Raw genomic sequence first — 25,045 nt, 5'->3', positions numbered from 1 at the left:
GAAGAAACCAGTAGTGATAGAAAACCAATAAAATTGGAAGAAAAATAAATTTAGTCACCATTTAGTCTTGAGCAGGATAGAATGGAATTTCATATTGAAAATAAGAACACATAAAAAAGTTTTAAAGTAAATAAAAGTTAAACTAAAATACACAAACATTATTCAAGAAAAAATTAAGTTTGAGAACAGGAACCAAACCTTGGAAGTTCAATGGTCATTTCTGAAGAAAACATTGATTCAGCCAGAGGCATGTGTGGTGAGGTCATCTGCAAGGATAGAACTGGTGGACACAGGATGTTATAGAAGAAAGCATATCAAAAGTTCCTGGCAAATAAGTCAGCTTGTGCTCTTAGAATATAGAGAGACAAATGTAAGAAAGCAATACACTGGAAAACTAACTAAACAAAAGTCATGGGAAGACTTTGGTAAGAAGAATATAGAAAATAAATATTTACAAGGTGGAAAGATATTCTGGAAGTTGTTGTAAAAGCTCAGAAATGGAGGAAAGAGTGCTGTAAAAGGAATAAGAGATGATAAAGGTGATATGAAAACTGGAGAAAAGGATATCATTGATGTATGGAGTAATTACTTCGAAAAATTGTTAAATGAAACAATTCAGAACAACACAGTGATAAAAAACCAACAGGCATACAATCAGGAATATATATATATACATACTTGAAGTATAAAAAAGCCATCAAAAGCCATCTGAAATGCGGAAAGGTAGCTAGAGTAGATGATATTTGACCAGAAATGCTCAAGTATGGAGGTATAAAAATCTCACAGTGGCTGCACTGCACAATTTAGGACTGAACAGAGGGACAAATTCCAGATGATTGGAGTACAGTCCTCATAGTTAGTATCCATATATAAAAAGAGAAAACTGAATGTGAGAATTACAGAGGTATTTCCCTACTGAGTGTTCCTTGTAAGATTTATGCAAGAATACTTGAGAAACAGTTCAGAAGGATTGTGGAAGGGAAGCTTGGTGAAGAACAAGCTGGATTCAGGCCAAATAGAGGCTGTCAGGATCAGATCTTCACTTTACGACAAATAGTTGAGAAAGCGTGGGAATATAATAAAGATCTATATTTAAGTTTTGTCAATCTGGAAAAGCTATTCAAAATGCTACAGTTATATGGTGTCAATGGTGCATTATATCAAGCAATATTTAGTCTTTGAGTTGTAAGTTAGCAGTTAGAATTGAAGTACAGGAAGATTATTATCTATTCAGGATCATATAATGAAGGAAAGTAGTATTAAACCTGATATCAAAATTGGAGATATTAATCTCTGCTCTTTACTTTATGCAGATGATGTTATACTTCTAAATCAATCCACTACAAGCCTGCAAGATTTTGTGACTAAATTGAATAACTGTTGTAATAAATAAATAAATTTAAGACAATTAAAGGTGGAGGTCATGTTAGATCACAAATGGTTATAGAAATTAAAATAATAGAACAGATGACAGTAATAATTTAGGCTGCATAATAACATATCTAAAAGATAAAGATATAGATGAAAAAATTAAAAAAAATTTCAGAAAATCTGCAGAACAAAAAGAAAGATGAAAATAAAATACTAGCTGCAGAGATGAGATTTTTAAGAGCATTTAGAAGATGCACAAAATTCGAACATATAAGAAATGAAGACATCAGAAAAGAACTGGATATTTATGACATAAATGAAAAGAAGAGGGTGTTTAAGGATCAAAGCAGTATAACTGAGGAGACCTCCACATAGCCTTTAACCCTGCGGAGGTCGCAGTCAAAAAAAATTGCAGCATAGGTCGCATGTATCTGAGAGATACGTTCATTACTAGTATGTGCTAAAATGCGATAAACTTAAAAAAAAAAAGACACTGCAAATGCATGATGGTTTATTTATTTTCAGTTACAATCTAGAAATGATTGAAAAAAAAAAAAAAAAAACAAAAAAAAAACCACCAATACTATACTGACATCTGAGTTCACAATACATCTCAGATACAATTTACTATAGAATATCACTTTCGCATTCGACTCTTATCATTCTCATCATCAGACTCTAGTAACATTCACTGAATCTCTTCAATACCTAATGGATTATCCAATCGATATATTTTTCCAACCATTTTCAACAGTAAATAAAAAAAAAAACTAAACCAATACTATACTGACATCGGATTGACATCAGAATATGGAAAAACACAACAGTATCAACAAAGCTGGTATGGCAGGAAGTCAACTGAATAAATTATATGGAATAAGAGAGAAATTAGTCAAAACACTAAATTAGCAATATACAAGATAGTGTTCAAACCAGTTTTAACTTATGGATCTGAGAAAGATTAGGGGCATGAAGAAGTGGCATCAATGGCAATATCATATTAAAAATGAGGATGCTAGGAAAGAACTTGACATTGTTAGCATCTAGGAATGTGTTAGCAGAGCTAATCTCAGGTGGTATGGTCACTTAAACAGAATGGAAGAGGAAAGATTAGCAAAATAAGTGTTCTCTGCCAGGTTGGCAGGAAAAAACTCCCTGAGGGCACCAAGATATAGGTGGATTGATATAGTGAAAAGTGCCTTAGAAGACAGAAATATGAGGTCTGATAATGTTGGAGTCATGACAGGTAACAGACTGATTTAGAAGAAAACTGTAGATATTAAGTTAGTAATGATGTAAGTTTTTCATGTAGTGCTATCATATCCTGTACACCTCCTTGAGGGTACATGTCAGGAATTTGATAATGAAAAGATCAAGCAATATAAAGAGAAATAGAAAGAACATCTACTTAGGATGGAAAGATATAGTCCAAAGGTTAAAAGAGAGAGAGAGAGAGAGAGAGGAACATTAGCTGCAAGATGGAACGACCAGTGAAGCTGGAACAGGCAAATACCTAATCCTTGAAGAGAAGAAGTTTAATGGAGTACAACAGCACTGAGAAAGGATTAAAAATATTTAATTCTTCTACTATTTTGTTTCATTCATAGAGAAATCTTCAGGGAGCACAATATGGGGAACTGACACACACACAACATAAAACCAAGTTAAATGTGATAGAAAGACTAGAGTTCTAAGTAGCTGGGGTGCTTGCCCACTATGAGCAGGTGGAAGCCCAGATCTAAGCTGATCTTGATGTATTAGTTTTCCCATATTTTGGCAAGTTTTATACAACCATATTTATTCAAATTATGCTGATTTGTGAGAGCAGCAACAGATTCTCTTAAATTTACTGCAGTGGAGCATGGTCAGAAAGGCCCAAGCCCAAGAAGATTAGCTACCATCTTCCAAGTGGATGGTAGCTAATCTTCCTGCCTGTCCACAGCAGGCCAACTTGCAAGAACAAGGAACACCACATATACCAAGAACTGAGAGAGGAAGAAGTTTGTCTTTGAAGGTGTAAAGATTGTATTTAAGATTCTGGCCATTTTTTCTAATGTGTCTTGAACATATCAGATAATGATAGCATTACTAAAATCATTCTGAAGAGAAGATCGCAGATTGGGGGAAGGACTGATTTTTATTTATTTTTATTTTTTTGATACTGTGGGAACTGTAGACATTAGATGAAATGTGTGGTGTATACGATTGAATTCTGCTGCAAGGTTATACAGGCCTTATGGATTTTAATGACACCATATTGAGAGCAGGAGTGATGGGCAAGTTTGTGAATGTATCTGCCTGTGTGAATGGGTTTCCTGTATAATGAAAATAACAGGTTACCAAGGTGTCTATAAAGCATAGACTATTATTAGTTTCCTTTTCCAATGTAAATTGAATTCTAGGAAAAAGACTATTGAGGTGACAGAGGAAAGAGTAATGAGTCTGGGCCAAATAGAAAACACGTCATCCACATATCTTAAGCAGATAAAAGGTTCAAGAGGGGCTCAAGCCAATAGCTTCTGATTTCAAATTCTTCCATGAAAAAAATTGACAGTGAAGAACCCATAGAGGTACCCTCTATCTGTTTATAAATTTTGTTCTTCCAAGAGAAATATCTAGAGTGAATGACAAGGGAAAAAGACGTCTTGTGATATCAGGAAGAAATTAAAAAAATAAATAAAAAAATTAACAGAATGATGGTTAACAGTGAGGTGATGTCAAAGCTGAATCCACAACAATTAGATTTGCAACAGAAGTTTTAAAATTTTTTTTTTTTTTTTTTTAATGTATGATTGTGGTGCAAATTTTGCTAACTGTTTGGATAATTTATAGCTAAGGGAATCATAGTAAATAGTATTATTTACTGAGTCTTAAGGAAGAATTGGATTTGTGGATTTTAGATAAGCAGTATATCTGAAGGGGGGAGGAGGGATGAAGGAGGTCAGGAATAAACTTTTTGTGAGTAGAATTTTTACTTTCTTGATTTGAGATTTAGTGGGATCATAATTGTAAAGTAACACATGGATGATTATTTTAATGATAAATATTTATAAAAATCAATCCATTTCCTTACCTTATTATAGGCTTTAGCTAAATCCAACATTTCAGTGGCTATTTTTTCATTGATTTGGCAATGATTGTTATAATCTTGTAAAGTTAAACCATCCATCCAACTTTTTTTGTGAAGGTTCAATAGCATCTAGAAAATAATTTAAAGATAACATTAATAGTATTAAAGATATTAGGTAAAAGCAGAAATAGCTATCTCATTTAACACAAAAACTGAGTGGGAAATAATTTCAAGTAAACTGATGTGAAATTTCAAAATAAGGAAATTAGACGCAGCTGATGCTGGATGCAAAGTAGAGAGACAAAATCTTATTAACACCACCCACAAATTGCTACAAAACCTATAGCACATCAGCACTGTGTGTGGAGAGGTGATCAAGAAGATAGAAAAAGAACTTGGTGACATTTTTGCACAACTGGAGATTGCATTATTTAGCAAAAACTGTGTGAGAGACCATCCCAAGGCACGAAAGAAGTTGACAAGAGGTTAGTTAAGTATGTTAGGAGCTCATCATCATCAAATTTCTGCCATGTACCTCCAAGGAGTGTACAGGATATGATAGTACTACATGAAAAATTTACATCATTACTAACTTCCTATCTACAATTTTCCTCCAAATCAATCTGTTACCAGTCAAGACTCCAACATTATTAGATCTTATATTTCTATCTTCTAAGGCACTTTTACCGTATCAATCCAGCTATATCTTCCGAGAGAAATATCTAGAATGAATGACAAGGGAAAAAGACATCTGTGATATCAGGAGAAAATTTAAAAAAACTTAACAGAATGATGGTGAACAGTGAGGGGATGTCAAAACTGAATCAACAACTGGTCTTCCTCTGGGTCTTTTTCCTGCCAACTTGGCAGAGAACACTTGTTTTGCTGATCTTTCCTCTCACAAGAAAAACCCAAGGAAGTAAGATAATATTTATTCAAAGCCATATATTTCAGCCAGAATATTACAGGCAATCATCAGCCTCAACGATAGTTAATTACAAGGTAGAACGTGAACAATGGATTGATTTCAAACAGTAAGAGGCATGTGATGTTATACATAAAACAACATAATGGTATAACTGAGGAAACACTACATTATCAATTATTCCTTAACTATTAAGAAAAAAAAAAAAAAAAAAAAATCTGGCAATGTGTGATTAGAATAAGACTTAAATTTTTCATATCTTAGATAGGGAGAGGCAGTCATTCTGATTTAAGTTCAGACAGTGAAGTAAGACCTCAGTACTTTCTTTAAACAAACATTCAAATTTATAGTGACACACTGGACAAACTGGACACTCAGTAGAAAAGAGAATACAAGAACGCCAATCTTATATTAACAACAGGAAATCTGGCTTGGCACAGCACAGAATAGATACTAATTTATCTTTATTAGTATCTATATAAATTTAAATAAATGTTATTTATTTTCCTTATGTTTTTCATGTAAATTAAAGAAACCTCTCATGGCATAAGCATATCTTAAAGAACAAGGAGCTGGATTATAAATGGAAAATGACTAGCAGTTGATGGTTTATGAAGTGGAAAAATGGTGGCAGCAAATTCCGTAGAATACTTTCATTGCCATTATTCTACAGAATTTGCTGCCATCAAGTTCTCACAGAAGATCTGTGAGAACTTGGAGGGGGGGTGGAGAATTAACTACATAACCTTTTCTAGATATCAAGCATTTTTAGAGAGGTTTTCAGTACCACAATATTCTAGGGAGATTTGGGATTTGAGCATTATAAGTGATACAAGCAAGAAGCAATGTCTTGAGTGATGGGGAGGTTGTAAAAATATTTATGTAGCTATAAGAAGTCTAAATATTTTTACATAAAGTTTACCAAGGTAAAACCCAGTAAGAATTGCGACTTGTAAATAGATGTATGTTATATGTAAATAATCCCAATGGGAATTTGTATATTGCTCTATGCCAAATAAGGGAATATTCTAGAAGGTGTAGTATTAAGGCAATACATTGCCATTAGTAAACAGTATAATTTTAGAGCTTTGTAAAGAAATCAAACTTTGTGCGTGTTCTACATGGGAAGCTCAAGGTCAGTGCTAGGTGGACCGACAAAAGCTTCAAACAAATAGGATTTAGGGAGTGTAGGAGAAAAACAAAGGAGGGGTCAGTCAGAGAAAAGGATCAAAGGATTTCGGCGAAATGTTCGGGGTTCACATATCCCCGCACAAGGATTCGGAAGTGACCGAATAAAAGGCGTGGGTGAAAAGATTGCATGATCGGTTTGAGAAATTTTCGTCAGTGATCCAGAAGTCACCAACGGTTGTCCGGCAGCTGTAGGCCATCGAGTACGCGACTTCAGGAGAAGTCATGCCCATGATCTAAAAGAAAGATTAAGAGGAGCCGATCCGCCAGGCAAAGTTGATAGTTGACGACGAATTGACGAGTCATCGCCAGGAGCTGTTGTTAGAGGGAAGAAATTGCTCTGTTAATCCAACGTGCATGCAAGTATTCCACAGGCCGATAAGCCTCACCCGAAGTGCGGCAGGACAGAATATCCTAGAAACATCAATAGATAGACCTATTGCCTGCGTAGAGAGGGATTGAAAAACCTGACATGGAACGGAAGTCCAGTTCGAAGCCAAGTACACAGAGGGTAGCAGCTATAAAGTGAGTTGACACGTTTGTTAAATTTCCTTGGGCTTTTAAGAGAACACTTATTAATGGACTGTAAGCAGAGGCTGATCTAAATAGGCATATCTAACAGTTAAAGATTATAAAGTAATTAAGTGTCAGGAATTTGTAGTTTGAATTAAGTCATAGTATAACTGTTTGCTGAATTGGTGAAATTTGCCTATAGGATATTCCCACCATAGAAAGGAAAGAGCAATTGTGTGTAAAAGATATTGTTTATGTGTTCGATGAGTAAGAGTTAACATTTAAGTAATAAGTACCATTGCCCAGTATAAATGATTTATGTAATATTAAGAAAATTAGTTAAATATGTGATATCATTTCTGTGAGAAAATGCAGGAACTCATCATCATCAAATTCTTGTCATGTACCCTCAAGGGGTGTACAGGATATTATAGTACTACATGAAAAAAATTACATTATTACTAACTTCCTATCTACAATTTTCTTCCAAATCAGTCTGTTACCTGTCACGACTCCAACATTATCAGATTTTATATTTCTATCGTCTAAGGCACTTTGTACCGTATCAATCCACCTATATCTTGGTCTACCTCCGGGTCGTTTTGCTGTCAACCTGGCAGAGAACACTTGTTTTGCTAATCTTTCCTCTCCCATTCTATTTAAGTGACCATACCACCTGAGATTAGCTCTGCTAACGCATTCCTGGATGCTGACAATGTCAAGTTCTTTCTAATATCCTCATTTTTAATATGATATTGCCATTGATGCCATCTGTTCACGCCTATAATCTTTCACAGGACTCTCATATCTGCGGTCTCTAGTCTTTGGTCATGTGTTTTACTTCTGACCCAGCTCTCAGATCCATAAGTTAAAACTGGTTTGAACACTGTCTTGTATACAGCTAATTTAGTGTTCTGACTAATTTCTCTCTTATTTCATATGAATTTATTCAATTGATTTCCCACCATACCAGCTTCGTTGATTCTGTTGTCTATTTCCATATTTAATTTACAATCTTCACTAAAAATCGTGCCTAAGTAGCTGAAATGTTTTACTTGTTCCACAGGGTCTCCATTCACAACACATGATATTTTCAATGATTCTGCCTATTTTCATTGTCTTTGTCTTTTTATTGCTGACCTTCATACCATATCTATTACAACAGTTATTCAATTTAGTCAGAGAATCTTGCAGACTTGTAGCGGATTTATTTAGAAGTATAACATCATCTGCATAAAGCAAAGAGCTGACATTAACATCTCCAATTTTGATATCAGGTTTAATACCACTTTCCTTCATAATGTGATCCATATAGATAATGTAATAACAGAGGAGATAATGTACATCCTTGTCACACACCAGATTTAACATTAAACCATCTTTCTGTACTTCCTTCAATTCTAACTGCTGACTTACAACTCAAATAAAGACTAAGTATTGCTTGATATAATGCACCATTGACACCATATAACTGCAGCGTATTGAATAGCTTCTCTCTTGGCACCTTGTCATATGCCTTTTCCAAATCGACAAAACTTAAATACAGATCTTTGTTATATTCCCATGCTTTCTCGACTATCTGTCGCAAAGTAAAGATCTGATACTGACAGCCTCTATTTGGCCTGAATCCAGCTTGTTCTTCACGTAGCTTTTCTTCCACAATTTTTCTCAAGTATACTTGTATAGATCTTGCCAGGAACACTCAGTAGGGAAATACCACTGTTATTCTCACATTCAGTTTTATTTCCCATTTTATATATGGGTACTTTTAGAGTTCTACTCTAATCATCGGGAATTTGTCCCTCTGTCCAGCCACTGTAAGACTTGTATACCACCATACTTCAGCATTTCTGGTCAAATATCACCTACTCCTGCAGTCTTTCCACATTTCAAGCCTTTGATGGCTTTTTCTACTTCAAGTATGGATATGTATTCCTGACTGCATGCCTGGGCAGTGTTTTTTACCACTGTGCTGTCATCATCTTGTTTCATTTAGCAGTTTTTCAAAGTAATTACTCCATACTTCAAGGATATCTTTTTCTCCCATTTTCATGTCGCCTTTATCATCTCTAACTCCTTTTACAGTACTCTTTCCTCCATTCCTAAGCTTCTTCAACAACCTCCAGAATATTTTGCCACCTTCTTGATATTTATTTTCTATATTCTTGCCAGAGTCCTCCCATGACTTTTGTTTAGCTAGTTTTACACAGTGTTTGGCATTCTTGCATTTGTCTCTCTATATTCTCTAAGAGCACAAGCTGACTTATTTGACAAGATCTTTTGATATGCTTTCTTCTTTTCCTTCACTGCCTCTTTAACTTCCTGTGTCCACCAGGGAGTTCTGATTTTTCTATCCTTGCAGACAACCTCAACACATGCCTCTCTGGCTGAATCAATCAATGTTTTCTTCGGAGTTTGACACTGAATCTCCAAGGTTTGATTCCTGTTCTCAAACTCTTTCATTTTTTCTTCAATAATCTTTGTGTATTTTAGTCTACAGTTCACATCTGAGAGCTGCTCAACTTTTATTCGCTTTAAAACTTTCTTTCATGTTATTCTTTTTAATATGAAATTCAATTTTATTCTGCTCAAGACTAAATAGTGATCACTTCCAATTTCAAATCCTCTGTACACTCTGGTGTCCCGCACCAGGGAGAAAACATCACTACAAAACAACAATAACATAGTCAATGAGACTTTTCTTATTCCTAGCCTCTTCTCTCCATGTGAATTTGTGCACATTTTTATGTTGGAACATAGTGTTAGTAATAACCAGTCCATGTCCTGAGCAGAAATCCAACAGATATTTGCCATTATTATTAGCTTTGCTCTTTTCTTCAAATTTTCCCAAAACATTTTTGCATGTCTTACAAACACTTCCTACTCTGCTTGATCCCCAACAAGGACCAACTTTTCCTTTTTCATTGTGTGAGTAGCTTTCTCTAGAGCCTCAAAAAATTCCTCCACTTCTACCTTTGTAGAACCTTCTGTGGGACCATAGGCACAAATAAGTCTCATTGTCCAGTTCCCCATTCTCATATTTGCCCACATTACTCTACTTCAGACTGACTGCCATTCAAGAAGATTAGCCTCATATTTTGTGTTGAATACTATGGCTACTCCTTTTTCCTTGATTGTCATTGCCTGAATATAACATATTGTATTTATTGCTTAGAAAGATCTCACCAGTTTTTGTCTTTTTTGTTTCAGTCACCCCTATTATGTCGATCTGGTACTTATCTAATTCCTCAGCTAGCTCCATTTCTTTGTCATTCACGCTTCTTATGTTGATAGTACCGATCTTTAACTCTGGTGATGTTGAGTTGGGGTTTGTTTTCAGATTTGTTCCAGTAGCTGACTTTTCGCTGTTCGCCCTGGTTCCCCTGGCGAAAACAACGGGGGCCTTGTTTAACCGGTGGCACCCCAGCCAGTGTGAAATTTTGTCATGTTGTACCATCATTTTTTATTTTGGTTTAACCAATAAGAATACAAGTTGGTCGGCTAAATCCCAAATTGCCAGCCCACCCTCGTTTGTTCAGTATCCAAGTAGATACCCAACAGGGTGCACCACGAGAAGGTGAGGATTAAATATTAATAGTGTTGCCTGATATTTTAGTTCTTTGATGCCCTGTTCTAAAAAAAACAACCGAGCTTGTGAGCAGGGAAGATAGATAATTAATATGAGAATTAGATAAAGGGATAGCTATGACTATATATAAGAGTAAGGAATGATATCTACCGAAAGTAGTAATATTTAATGCCATAAAAGGTTTTCCTGAGGCGCAGTCACTAATTCAAATAAATATCTAGAGATCATTGGTATAATATAAAAATAAGGAACAGGAGGATATAAGTTTAAAGTTAATAGAGATGTATAAGGGAAAGAGACAAGTTAAAGATTTGGGAATTGACGATAAGATATATAATATAGAAGAGAGATATAAAGAAATAAGATAAAGTAAAATATAGAAAAACCCTAAGATATTACAATGGCACAGTAACAACAGGATATTAAAGAAATAAGGATAATATAGATAAAAAACACACACTCAAGTTTACAAGGTGAAATATAGTCTTCCTTACGCAAAATAAGATAGAATCCTGTTTTGGTGCCACTGAAGTTGACAAGACTGTCCTCATCCCACAAATATGACAGAATTGCAGAAGGTCATTTACTAATATAAGAGTAGAGAGCTCTGGAAGGGGAAATCTGAACAAAGGAACTATCCACCATAACATGTAGTGAATGACACTAGAGAAATTGCTATTCCAACTGCAAATATGGAATGCAGGCCTTTGTGACAAACTTGATCAAATGCATTGGAAGTGTCTAGAGCAGTGGTCGATAGAAAAATATACAACATCATTCTACGGGTAATATTTAATTCGGTTAACTTGGATTACCTCCATCCTGAATGACAATGTAATTAAGAGTGAATTGAGGGAACAGTGACATGAATAGGACCTGTAAGATGGAACAAGGTCATGAAAATAGTCATGGAGGCCAAAATGACATATTTACCAATAAATGAATGTCAGTGGTTCCTGCCCGGCCTGCGCGGCGGGAGCCAGATTGCAACATGTGTGCAGCTGCTTATTTACTTATACTTACACATACTCGATCCCAGTCTCATTTTTGCGCAGACATACAAGTGAGTGTTAATGTTCTAAAATTCATCAACATACATATTATAATTCAATCGTAATTCATTCACGAACTAAACTTCACTATGTTGAAAAGTTGAGCAGGGCTGGTAGTTTTGTACATCCTATGGAAATATGTGAGTAGGTATATTATTTAGACTTATTACTTTTGCTTATTGGCTTCAATTTTAATTATTTTGTTACAACCCCAGTAACCACAATGGCAGCTTCAGATTCGAAAAAGAAATGCAGACAATATTCGTTAGAATATTTGAAACTTGGGTTTATTGCTTCATTAAAAACCCAACATTGCTAATCTTGTCAAGTGTCACGAAGCACACCCTTCACATTGACAACGTTAGTAAATTGTATTCTAAGTTAATAAAAGTCGTACTTTCATATATATTAGGAAGATTATATTATTGTTATTTTGTTATCTAAATTAAATTTTTTATATTATTTATCCCTGCTATCAAATATGTAATGTTAAGAAGGACGTCAAAAACAAAAACGTATCCTTTGATGTTAAGCCAATATAATAATATATACTATATTATACATACAATAAACACTAACTATAAAATAAACAATCTAAAAACTCACATAAGTGTCTTTTTTTGCTCGTCCTATTATAATTACGTAATAGTAAAATAGAGGGGGTCGATAAAAAAGTCAAGAAAGTCTTGAAGGGGTCGATGGTCAAAGAAGTTTGGCGACCCCTGGTCTAGAGCAATCATGTGGATTTCAAACTTTCCATAACTTGTACCCTATATCTATATCGATCGTATTATAAAGAAAAGGAATATTAAACCTAGTATCAAAATTGGAGATGTTAATCTCAGCTCTTTACTTTATGCAGATGACGTTATATTTCTAAATAAATTCGGTACAAATCTGCAAAACTGACTAAATTGTATAACTATTATAATAGATTTGGTATAAAGGTCACCAATAAATCACCACCACTCAGCAAATTCCTGACATGTACCCTCAAAGGGAGCAGGATATGATAGCACCACATAAAAAACTTACATTATTACTAACTTAATATCTACATTTTTCAACCAAATCAATCTTTTACCTGTCAAGACTACAACATTATCAGACCTCATATTTTTGCCTGATAAGGCACTTTTTATTGTATCAATCCACCTATATCTGGGTCTCCTCAGGGTGTTTTTCCTGCCAACCTTGAAGGGAATACTTGTTTTGCTAATCTTTCTCTCATTCTGTTTAAGTGACCATACCACCCAAGATAAGCTCTGCTAACAATGTCAAGTTCTTTCCTAATATCTTTGTTTTTAATATGATAATGCCATTGATGCAATCTGTTCACACCCTGATCGTTGGTCAAGTGTTTTTATTTCTAACACAGCTCTCAGATCGATAATTTAAAACTGGTTTGAACACTATCTTGTATACCGCTAATTTAGTGTTTTGACTAATTTCTCTCTTATTCCATATAAATTTATTCTGTTGATTTCCTGTTATACCAACTTTGTTGATACTGTTGTGTTTGTCCTTATTTAATTTAACCTCTTCAGTAAAAATCATGCCTAAGTAGCTGAAATATTTTATTTGTTCTATATCTGACCACTCGACCAATTGTGCCATGCTGGTTGGCCGAATGGTCAGCCTATCTGCTCTCCAGCCAAACGGCTGTGGGTTCGAATCCTGCCGTGGGCATGGATGTTTGTGTCTGTGAAAATACTAGTGGCGATGATGGATGGTAGATGGCGTTGGTGAAGATGATGATGGTAGTTGCGGATTGAGTGGTGGAGATGGAGTCAGTTGTAGGGTAGGTGCCCTCCCTCGATGAGTCCTTGGACTCCCTGGAGGTGTTAAGTAATAATAATATGTTCTCCATTCATAATGCAGTTGATATTTTCACTGTTTCTGGCTATTTTCAGTCTTTACCTTGTTACTGCTGACCATCATACCATATCAATTACAACATTTATTCAATTTAGATAAGGAATCGTGAGCACTTGCACCGGATTGATTTAGAAGTATAACATCATCCCCATAAAGAAAAGAGCTGAGATTAACATCTCCAATTTTGTTATCAGGTTTAATATAGCTTTCCTTCATAATGTGAGCCATATAGATAAAGGAATAACAGAGCAGATAATGTACATCCTTGTCTGACATCAGATTTAACATCAAACCATGTTCCAGTACTTCCTTCAATTCTAAAAGCTGACTTACAACTCAAATAAAGACTAAATATTGCTTGATATAATGCCCCACTGATACCATACAACTGTAGCATATTGAATAGCTTCTCACTTGGCACATTGTCGTATGCTTTTACCAGATCTACAAAACTTAAATAGAGATCTTTTTATATTCCCATGATTTCTCAACAATTTGTCATAAAGTGAAAATCTGATCCTGACAGCCTCTATTAGATCTGAATTCAACTTGTTCTTCACCAAGCTTTCTTCCACAACCTTTCTGAACCGTTTCTCAAAAATATTTGCATAAATCTTAGCAGGAACACTCATTAGGAAAATGCCTTTGTAATTCTCACATTCAGTTTTATTTCCCTTTTTATATATGGGTACTATGAGAGCAATACGCCAATCATCTGGAATTCATCCCTCTGTCAAGTCCTTCTGAACTACGCAGTGCAGCCGCTGCAAGACTTTTATACTTTGATACTTCAGCATTTCTGGTCTAATATCATCTACTCCAGCTGACTTTAAACATTTCAGGCTTTTTCTACTTCAAGCATGGATATGTATTATTGATTGCATGCTTGTTGAGTGTTTTTTTTACTACTGTGCTGTATCTCCTTGTGTTTCATTTAGCAATTTTTCAAAATAATTACTCCATACATCAGGGATATCTTTTTCTCCAGTTTTTATGTCACTTTTATCATCTCTAATTCCATTTAGGGAATTAGAGATGATAAAGCATTATTTCCTCCATTTCTGAACTTTTTTAATAACCACCAGAATATCTTGCCACATTTGATTTTTATTTTCTATGTTCTTACCAAAGACTTCCCATGACTTTTGTTTAGCATTCTTACATTTGTCTCTGTGTTCTCTAAGAGTACATGCTGATTTATTAGCCAAGAACTTTTGACATGCTTTCTTCTTTTCATTCAGCATCATCATCAAATTCCTGACATGTATCCTCAAGGGGTGTACAGGATATGATAGTATTGTCAAGACTCCAACATTATCAGATATTATATTTCTAGCATCTAAGGCACTTTGTACCGTATCAATCCACCTATATCTTGATCTTCCTCTGGGTCATTTTCCTGCCAACCTGTGCAGAGAGCACTTGTTTGTTAATCTTTTCTTGACCATTCTGTTTAAGCGACCATATAACCTGAGATTAGCTCTGCTATCGCATTCTTGGATGCTGACAACGTCAAGTTCTTTCCTAATATCCTCGTTTTTAATATGATATTGCCATTGATGCCATCTGTTCATGCCTCTAAACTTTCTCAGGACTCTCATATCTGCGGTCTCTAGTCTTTGGTCAAGTGTTTAACTTCTGATCCAGCTCTCAGATCCATAAGTTAAAACTGGTTTAAACACTGTCTTGTATACAGCTAATTTAATTTAGTGTTCCGACTAATTTCTCTCTTATTCTATATGAATTTCTTCAATTGACTGTCTACCATACCAGCTTTGTTGATTCTGTTATCTATTTCCATATTTAATTTACCATCTTCAGTAAAAATCGTGCCTAAGTAGCTGAAATGTTTTACTTGTTCCACAGGTTTCCCGTTCACAACACAGTTGACATTTTCAACAATTCTACCTATTTTCATTGTCTTTGTCTTTTTAATGCTAAACTTCATACCATATCTATTACAACAGTTATTCAATTTAGTCAGTGAATCTTGCAAACTTGTAGCAGATTTATTTAGAAGTATAACATCATCTGCATAAAGCAAAGAGCTGACATTAACATCTCCAATTCTGATATGATGTTTAATACCACTTTTCTTCATAACGTGATCCATACAGATAATGAATAACAGTGGGGATAAGTTACATACTTGTCTCACACCAGATTTAACATTAAACCACCTTCCTGTACTTCCTTCAATTATAACTGCTGACTTACAACTCAAATAAAGACTAAGTATTGCTTGATATAATGCCCCATTAACACTATATAACTGTAGCTTATTGAATAACCTCTCTTGGCACCTTGTCATATGCCTTTTCCAGATCGACAAAACTTAAATATAGATCTTTCTTATATTCCCACGCTTTCTTCCACAATTCTTCTCAACTATTTCTCAAGTATACTTGCATAGATCTTTCCAGGAACACTCAGTAAGGAAATACCTCTGTAATTCTCACATTCAGTTTTATTTCCCATGTTATATATGGGTACTATTAGAGTTCTACTCTAATCATCGGGAATTCGTCCCTCTGTCCAGCCACTGTAAGACTTGTATACCACCATACTTCAGCATTTCTGGTCAAATATCACCTACTCCTGCTGTCTTTCCACATTTCAAGCCTTTGATGGCTTTTTATACTTCAAGTATTGATTTGCATTCCTGACTGTATGCCTGTTGAGTGTTTTTTTACCACTGTGCTATCACTGCTTGTTTCATTTAGCAATTTTTCGAAGTAATTACTCTATAGTTCAAGGATATCTTTTTCTCCTGTTTCATGTCACCTTTATCATCTCTAACTCCATTTCTAAGGTTCTTCAACCACCTCCAGAATACTACTTTCTTGATATTTATTTTCTATATTCTTGCCAACATCCTCCCATGACTTTTGTTTAGCTAGTTTTACACAGTGTTTCGCTTTCTTACATTTGTCTCTGTATTCTCTAAGAGCAAAAGCTGACTTATTTCCCAGGAAATTTTGATATGCTTTCTTTTCCTACATTACCTCTTTAACTTCCTGTGTCCACCAAGGAGTTCTGATTTTTCTATCTTTGCAGACAACCTCATCACATGCCTCTCTGGCTGAATCAATCAGGGTTCAAGGCTTGCCACTGAATCTCCAAGGTTTGGTTCCCGTTCTCAAACTCTTTCATTTTTTCTTCAATAATCTTTGTGTATTTTAGTCTACAGTTCATATCTGAGAGCTGCTCAACTTTTATTCGCTTTAAAACTTTCTTACATGTTATTCTTTTCAATATGAAATTCAATTTTATCCTGCTCAAGACTAAATAGTGATTAATTCCAATTTCAAATCCCCTGTACACTCTGGTGTCCTGCACCAGGGAGAAAACATTACTATCAACAATAACACTGTCAAATAGTCAATGAGACTTTTCTTATTCCTTGCCTCTTCTCTCCATGTGAATTTGTGCACATATTTATGTTGGAACATGGGGTTAGTAATAACCAGTCCATGTCCTGAGTAGAAATCCAACAGGTATCTGCCATTATTATTAGCTTTGCTCTTTTCTCCAATTTTTCACAAAACATTTTTGTATGTCTGACAATCATTTCCTACTCTGCTATTTAGATCCCCAACACGGACCAACTTTTACTTTTTCATTGTGTTAGTTGCTTTTTCTAAAGCATCAAAAAATTCTTCCACTTCTACCTTAGAACCTTCTGTGGGATCATAGGCACACAAAGAAGTCTCACTGTTCAGTTCCCCATTCTCATATTTGCACACATCACTCTACTTGAGACTGCCTGCCATTCAAGAAGATTAGCCTCGTATTTTGTGTTGAATACTATGGCTACTCCTTTTCCTTGATTGTCATTTCCTGAATATAACATTTTGTATTTATTGCTCAGAAAGATCTCACCAGTTTTGGTCTTTTATGTTTCAGTCACCCCTATTATGTCAATCTGGTACTTATCTAATTCTTCAGCTAACTTCAGCGGCAGAAAAAGGAGGCAGTCGTCCAGGCATTTTCGGCGAGCCCAAGCAGAAAAGGCGAGAAAAATTACCTGAAGCACCTTTGCTCGGAAGTTTTTCTTTTCGCCATGGGAAAATAACCTTTTGCTGGGCAGTATAAGTCCATAGCCCACTATGTTCCTGATGAGACACTGTTGATGCCAGATTTCCTGAGGAAGCTTGAGATCTGAGATGAAAGAATTGCCATAGAACTTTTAGTGAAAGACTTTTGATTGAACGTGCAATACAGAACCTTTGTAAGTTACATACTTTTATATAATTCCTCTTATAGTATGTATTAGAAGGACCTTTAAGATATTTGTTTAATAGTGATAAGCGTCTTTAAGAGAATCAACTGGCATGTTGGAAGTTGATATAAAGTTTGTAAAAGATAACTCTAACCTCTTTGCAAGGAAACTATGAGTTTAATAAGTTGAAATTGTAAGCAGAAAGTAAATAAGTTTTTGAGTTAAAAAGATCAATTAATGTTGAAGTAAAAAAGTTCTAATTTATGCAAAAGAATTTTTATAGATGGATAGAGAAAGCAATCTCCCTAATGTTTAAATTCGTGTATATTTCATATTAATGTAAATAAAATATGTTTTGATTTTTTTGTTAAAAGTGCTCCCTGATTGTTTATTTACAACTGCACTGTTTCTAAATAAATCGGACTTGTGAGCAGGAAACTAAGTAAGATAGCTGAAACGTAAAGTTAAGTAAAAGAATTGACCACAACTGTAAAGTTTTATTGAAGGAATTTATGTAGAGAAATCTACCAGCCGTATTACTGAATTTCATGCTAATTAATGATATTAGTGGCGCAGTCTAAATTAAATAAATTTTCTAGTATCTCAGGCATAAGACTCGTAGTGCGAAGGGTAGATAAACATAGTACATAATATAAGCAAGAAAGATTCAGAGAGAGAAAGTGCGTATAGCTAAATTAGAATAACGGCATATAAACATATAGATAATATATAAGGTATAGAGAAAAAATAAAGACACTTAAAATAAAGAGAAATTAACAGTATATGATTACAATGCCGCAGCATATGTTTTTACAACATGTCAGCAATTTGATGATGACTAAGAATATAATTTCTTGGCATCTTTAATTTATATTCATTATAAATTCATAGTCATTAACAATGTGATATAAGAATTAGAGATGCTCGACATTATCTAAATATTTGTGACTCATTGGAGTCCAAGATGCAGCAGATCACCCCATTCATTTGAATTATTAAAAGCATTTAACTCACCTTTTGCTCTAATTCATTCTTCCTGTAATTAATAGATATGGAATAATAGTGCCTATTTAATCCATGTATCAAAGCCTATAAAAGCAAAGACAAAAATCATTATTTTTCAAATCATGACAGATAAGAAAATAAAATTACAATGATAAAAGGAAGGGGGGAAAAAAACTGACTTCACAATTTTGATATTGTTTTATAGTATTTACATAAGTGCAATTTATTCTGAATGCCTACATAATAATTGTATTTATAATGTAAATATGGATTGTGATTCAGAAATCATATGGATCATATTAACCAAGGAATTAGGACAATACTTTCAAAAATGAATGAAAACATAGAGCTGCTGATGGTTTATAAATATAGAAGATAAATACAATCACAAGGAATTAATGAACATACAAAGTAATTTAATGTAATTCAGAATTTCTATCACTTTGGGCATCCTGAATAATATAAAAACGTAATTCACATCATAACTAACTATTTAAATATGATTTGTAATGATGTTATAAACTTGTCGGCATTTTCTTTTTAAGCCATACCCTACTATTAAACATTCTCACTCTTTCTGTTTTGGGAATTGCTGTAATATTCCAATGGAATGACCTCTGATTTCTACTCCTCTTTGCCATGATCTACTATTCTGGTCCAAAAATACCTTCCCCAACTATACTCCTACTCCTATAAATCTTGCTGGAACAAAGGACTTTCATCCTTCCTTCCACTCAACACACCAACTATTATCCAAACCTTTCCGAAAAGTATGATGAATTAATTGAAGATAAAAATCCAGCTTCACACTCGTCCTGTAAAGCAGATGTACTAAAAAAAAATCTATAAGGCCAAATGCACTTAAGCCTCTCTTAGTTCCTCAATTTTTTTTTTTTTTTAATAGCCATAAAATCTAAACTTATAGTACATTATTGCTGGTACTGCAGGCAGTTAAGGATTATATTATTCAGATATGCTGCTCTACAGACCAAACACTAAACTTTTTCAAGCTACTTCAGGCCTCCAATAAGCAAGATGTCAATGAGACTGGATGATGAAATTCATCATACAGGAATCATTTTCCCCAACTAGTTAAATTGAATTTACAAGTTGCAGTAATAATGAAGTGTACTTATCTTGTATTCTTGTACTTGCTCTAGTTCATTATATAATCCTATTTTATTTGATACTGTATTTAATTCAATGATTGTTTATTCTAGCTCTCTTTTTGTTTTTTTTTTATCAATATATCATCAGCATGTTGTAAATGATTTAGTTTTATCATTCACATTAATCCCTTGGACACTCCAATCTCATCCACTCAGGGAATTTTCTAATATGCATTGAATAATTTTGGTAAAACAGCATCTCCTCATATACTATTCTCCTCATTTACTTTGAATGGACTGCTTTGTTCATATATAAGGATACTAGCAGCTGCTTTTTATATATATATATATATATATATATATATATATACTTAATTAGCTGTACAGAATTTCTGTTTACTCAATTTTTCTTCACTGCTATTAGGACTGCTTGTTTTTCAAACAAACAAAAGGACTTTTAATAATCTTTGAAATCCAAGTACAATAATAAGGCTGCAGATGATTGTGCTAAACCAATTTCTGAATCCCACTTATTCATTAGACTGAGTTCCATCTAATAATCTGGTGACTATATTATTTTGATAAATAGTTTATATGCCCGTGAAAGCAAGTTTATAGGCTTATAAGTTATCTTTTTCTTATTACCTTTTTGGAATAACAGCATCATGATTGCACTGTTCCAGCTTTTTAAATATCTTACTCTATTAAGCATTAACAGTTTTTTTTAAATTTTTTTTCAGTTCTATTAATAATTCTCCTGTTGCAATTCCATCTTGTCCCAACATTTTCTTTTTCATATCTTTCATTTCCTTGTTCTATTTTGAACTTTGCTGGAATATTCTCTTCTACATTCTTCTGACTTCCATGTAATAATTTTTCACTGTTTGTGGTGTCATACAATTCTAAAAAATACTATCAGTTTCACCATGCTTTTTCATCTTTGATATCTCACCCATTTTCATCATCTATTACAAGTGTGTTATAGTACTTTCATATCTGTTGTCTACTGTCACTTTTATCGTTTTATCTCCTCGCTTCTTAAGATTCTTCCCGATTGTTTTATTTAGTTATTTAAGTTCAACTGTATTTGTTTTTCTTTCTTCAATTAGTTGTCTTATTTTTGAGACTCATTTTTTCCTGAGAGATTTTCATTTTTAACCTTTTTTTTTTTATTTTGCAATCTTACAAGGGTGGTCTGAAAAGTTCTCTGCCTCGACCATAGATGGCAACACTATCAGCAAGATTTTTTTTCTTTTTCCTAAGTTGGTACATCTATCATAAGCATCCATGTGAAATTCCAAGTCATTCTATCAAGTAGTTTGTTTTATACAGCTCTCTGAAGCAAAAGTGTTGTCTGTATCCCTTGAAATGGATAAAATTGAGTATTGTGTGGTTATAAAATTCTTTGTAAAAGAAGGTTTAACGGCAAAAGAAATTCATTCGAAGTTCATAAAAGTTTATGGGCACTCTTCTGCTTCGTTTTCGACAATTAAGAAATGGGCTGGCGAGTTTAAATGTGGCCGTATCTGCCATGAAGATGATCCACGTGAAGGACATCCAAAAAGTGTAACAACACTAGAAATCATTAATCAAGTGCACGATATGGTATTGTATGACCAACGAGTCAAAGTGTGTGAAATTGCTGAGACTATAGGCATTTCAAAAGAACATGTAGGATATGTTTCGCATGAATGAAAAAGCTTTGCGCAAGATGGGTGCCACGCTTGCTCACAGCAGATCAAAAACGCATTCGCATGAAATCGCTGAACAGTTCTTGGAGCATTTTAACAATAATAAAACTGATTTTGTGCATCGGTTTATTACTATGGATGAAACTTGGATTCACCACCATTATATGCCAGAATCCAAACAGCAGTCAAAACAGTGGACAGAAGCCAGTTGTTCAGTGCCAAAGAAGACAAAGTCGGTTCCATCAGCAGGAAAGGTCATGGCATCGGTGTTTTGGAATGCTAAAGTCATTTTGTTTACTAATTATCTTGAAAAGGGTAAAACAATAACCGGGGAATATCATTCCCATCTTTTAACCAAGACTAGATGAAAAAATTTGTGAGAAAAGACCTGGTTTGCAGAAGGAAAAAAAAAATCATCTTTCATCAGGACAATGCACCTGCCCACAAAGGTATTTTGGCAATGGGAAAATTAAGGGATCTGCACTATGAATTTTTGGAACATCCACCCTATTCCTCAGATCGGACTCCCTCTGATTTCTATTTCTTCCTGAAACTCTTCCTCACTGGTCAGCATTTTTCTTCAAATCAAGAGGTGATTGCAGCTCTAGAGGGGTATTTTGCAGATCCTACTGAGAACCACTACAGGGAGGGAATAATGGTGCTGGAGGATCACTGGAATGAATGTATTAGTCTTAAGGAGATTATATTGAAAAATAAAAATAATTTTGAAATTATAAATGTTTTTTCATTGTTAGGCAGAGAAATTTTCAGACCACCCTCGTATGTGCACTTTTTATAATGATTAAAATTAGGATTTTTCTGTATGTTAACCATTTGTAGATTTTTCACTCATTATTTCTTCTTCTTCTTCCTTATACCCTCTTTTACCTTACGGTGTCGAGGGTCCATTGATCATCGGACCTCACTCCGTTTACAGGATAAGGTTGTCAGCCTTATGCCCCGGTGTATCCTATGGCCTGTAGTGTTGAGTTCTCAAGACCAGTTTGCCTGCATTGCGGGATGAAAAACCCCAGAATAAACTGGGGAAAAAACCCTGCTGTCCACGCCTAAGACTGGCTAACTTGGCTATGGCTGAGGAAGATCCTTCAGCTCCTCACGTCACCGACGGAAATCGAACCTAGGACACTTCTTCCCCAGGCATATGGTTGCGAAGCGCATAGCCACTCATTATTTCTTTATTATTATTATTACGTGACACCTCCAAGGAGTCTAAAGACTCATCGAGGGAGGGTACCTACTCTACGACTGTCTCCACCACTCAAATCCACCAACAACTAACCGTGACTACACTAATGCCACCTACTGCCCATCACCACTAGTATTTCCATAGACAATCATGAACATCCATGCCCATAGCAGAATTCGAGCCTGCAGCCTTTTGGCTGGAGAGTGGATGTGCTAACCACTTGGCAACCAGGCTGGCAATTATTCCTGAATACATAATTTTTTCACCCAGGGGCTCACATTGGTGAGTACAGGCATGGCAAACCCAAGATACCTGAGCTAGACCTGATCTTACTTCCTGCAATATACACGTATCATATCTGTAGCCTGGTCTTCTAATCTTCTTTCTTTTACTCTCTCTCTTACTTCTTACCCCTCCCTCCAATGCTATTAGAGCAATTTGAGGGCGATGGGGTGACTCGCCCTCAAATTGCTCTAAATAAAAAACTGGGATAAACTCCAAACTGTATAAATTTGCTGGAAAAAAATTTCAAAGATTATTAACATTTTTAAATAAAATATACACAAATGGACAAATACCAATAGAATGGAATACAAGTATAGTAATACCTATATTTAAAAAGGAGATAAAACAAAACCTGCTAATTACAGAGGTATTAGTTTATTGAATACATGCTACAAAATATATAGTAGAATACTTAATGAAAAACTGAAAATATACAGTGAAAAAATATTATTATTAGAATGTCAAAATGGATTTAGAAAAGGATGCAGCTTCTGTTTAAAACTACTTATAGAAAAAAGAAGAGAATTTAATTTAGAAACTCATTTTTTGTTTATAGATTACAAAAAAAGCATTTGATAAAGTAAAAAGATATATACTGTTTGATATAAAGAATAAATATACCTAATATTTTACTACATGCAATATTGAATATACATACAAAGATAATGAAATAAAAATAAATGAAAAAATGTCTGAAAAACAATCTATAAACCAAGGAGTAAGACAGGGATGCACTCTGTCTCCAACACTTTTCAATATTTACATTAATTAAATATTAATACAGTGGAACACCTTGAACAATCCAGGTATAGAAATTTCCTGGAATAACAAAATAAATGTTATTATTTGCAGATGATCAGGTAATAATATCAGATAATGAAGACAATTTACAAAGAGCAATATATAATTTAATCTTTATAGCAGAAGAGTTTGGAATGAAAATTTCCATAGAAAAAACTAAAACAATGGCATTTTATGGGCAAACTCCAGTGAGACGTAAAATAATTATTAATAATAAAATAATAGAAGAGATAAATACTTTCAGTTATCTTGGATGTGAAATATCACATGAAGGAGAAAAAGACAAAATTAAAAACTTCAAAATTTTTTTTTTACAGATTACAGGCCTGATAAATAGAACACTCAATCCAAATATAGTACAAAAAGAAACACGTTTGAAAATACAATACTTTAGCAGTACCCACATATGACAGTGAAATTTGGTCAATAAACAAGATAAAGAATAAAAATAAGTGAAGCAAAACAAGTATGAGCAGAACTGCAAAATACACATTAGACCAAAAAAGGAACAAAGACATTTTAAAAGAACTAAAAATAAAATCAATAGAAGAAAAACTAAACAATTATAAACAAAAATGGATAGAACATGTAAACCGAATGGCCAACACCCAATATCCTAAACCAATACTAAAATATAAGCCAAGCGGAAAAAGAAGGCAAGGTAGACCTCAAAAGGATATTGGATGGATAATGAGACCAGAACAGACCAATACGTCTATACTCATAATTAGCATTATGATTTTTTTTTTTTTTTTTTTTTTAATTAGCCACTTAATGTATCACTATTTATCTAATAAACATTACCAGATGAAATGGATAAAGCTAAACATAAATGTTTTGCTTTACCATTTCATCTGGTAACTTTTCCTTTTTGGCTATTTTGTTATTATTATATGGTATCTCCATGGAATACAGAGACTCATCATGAGAAACCCAATCTCACTACTACACACACACAAAACCTATCACACCTTAAACTCATTCATTGTCAGGGAACTCCCAACTAATTCTGGCAATCCATTCCATCCACTATATGCAAAAAATCTGGTCCACATACCTCTACTAATCATACTCTCACACTAGATGGCCTATAGTTCTCTTACTTACATAGATGGCCTATAGTTCTCTGACTACTTGTC

The 25,045-nt window shown here is 34.3% G+C and overlaps 1 protein-coding gene across 1 annotated transcript in view; it reads right to left on the bottom strand.

Annotated features, from left to right (window-relative positions):
• The window catches only part of Rpn11 (regulatory particle non-ATPase 11), a 106,904-nt gene that overhangs the window by 26,135 nt on the left and 55,724 nt on the right, over nucleotides 1-25,045 (bottom strand). Inside the window, exons 8-9 of the mRNA XM_090392914.1 lie at nucleotides 18,823-18,897; nucleotides 4,445-4,570 (exon numbers count right to left, since the gene is read on the bottom strand). Coding sequence (XP_090249040.1) covers nucleotides 4,445-4,570; nucleotides 18,823-18,897 — 201 coding nt within the window. The remainder of the gene's footprint in view (nucleotides 1-4,444; nucleotides 4,571-18,822; nucleotides 18,898-25,045) is intronic.

The sequence above is a fragment of the Typopeltis vanoorti genome, chromosome 5 (genome assembly GCF_054136105.1).
Source record: "Typopeltis vanoorti isolate ZY-2024b chromosome 5, IOZ_Tvanoo_1.0, whole genome shotgun sequence".
Classification (NCBI taxonomy): Eukaryota; Metazoa; Arthropoda; class Arachnida; order Uropygi; family Thelyphonidae; genus Typopeltis; species Typopeltis vanoorti.
Note: the sequence above shows the minus strand (reverse complement) of the source record. Positions and strands in the feature narration are given on the sequence as shown.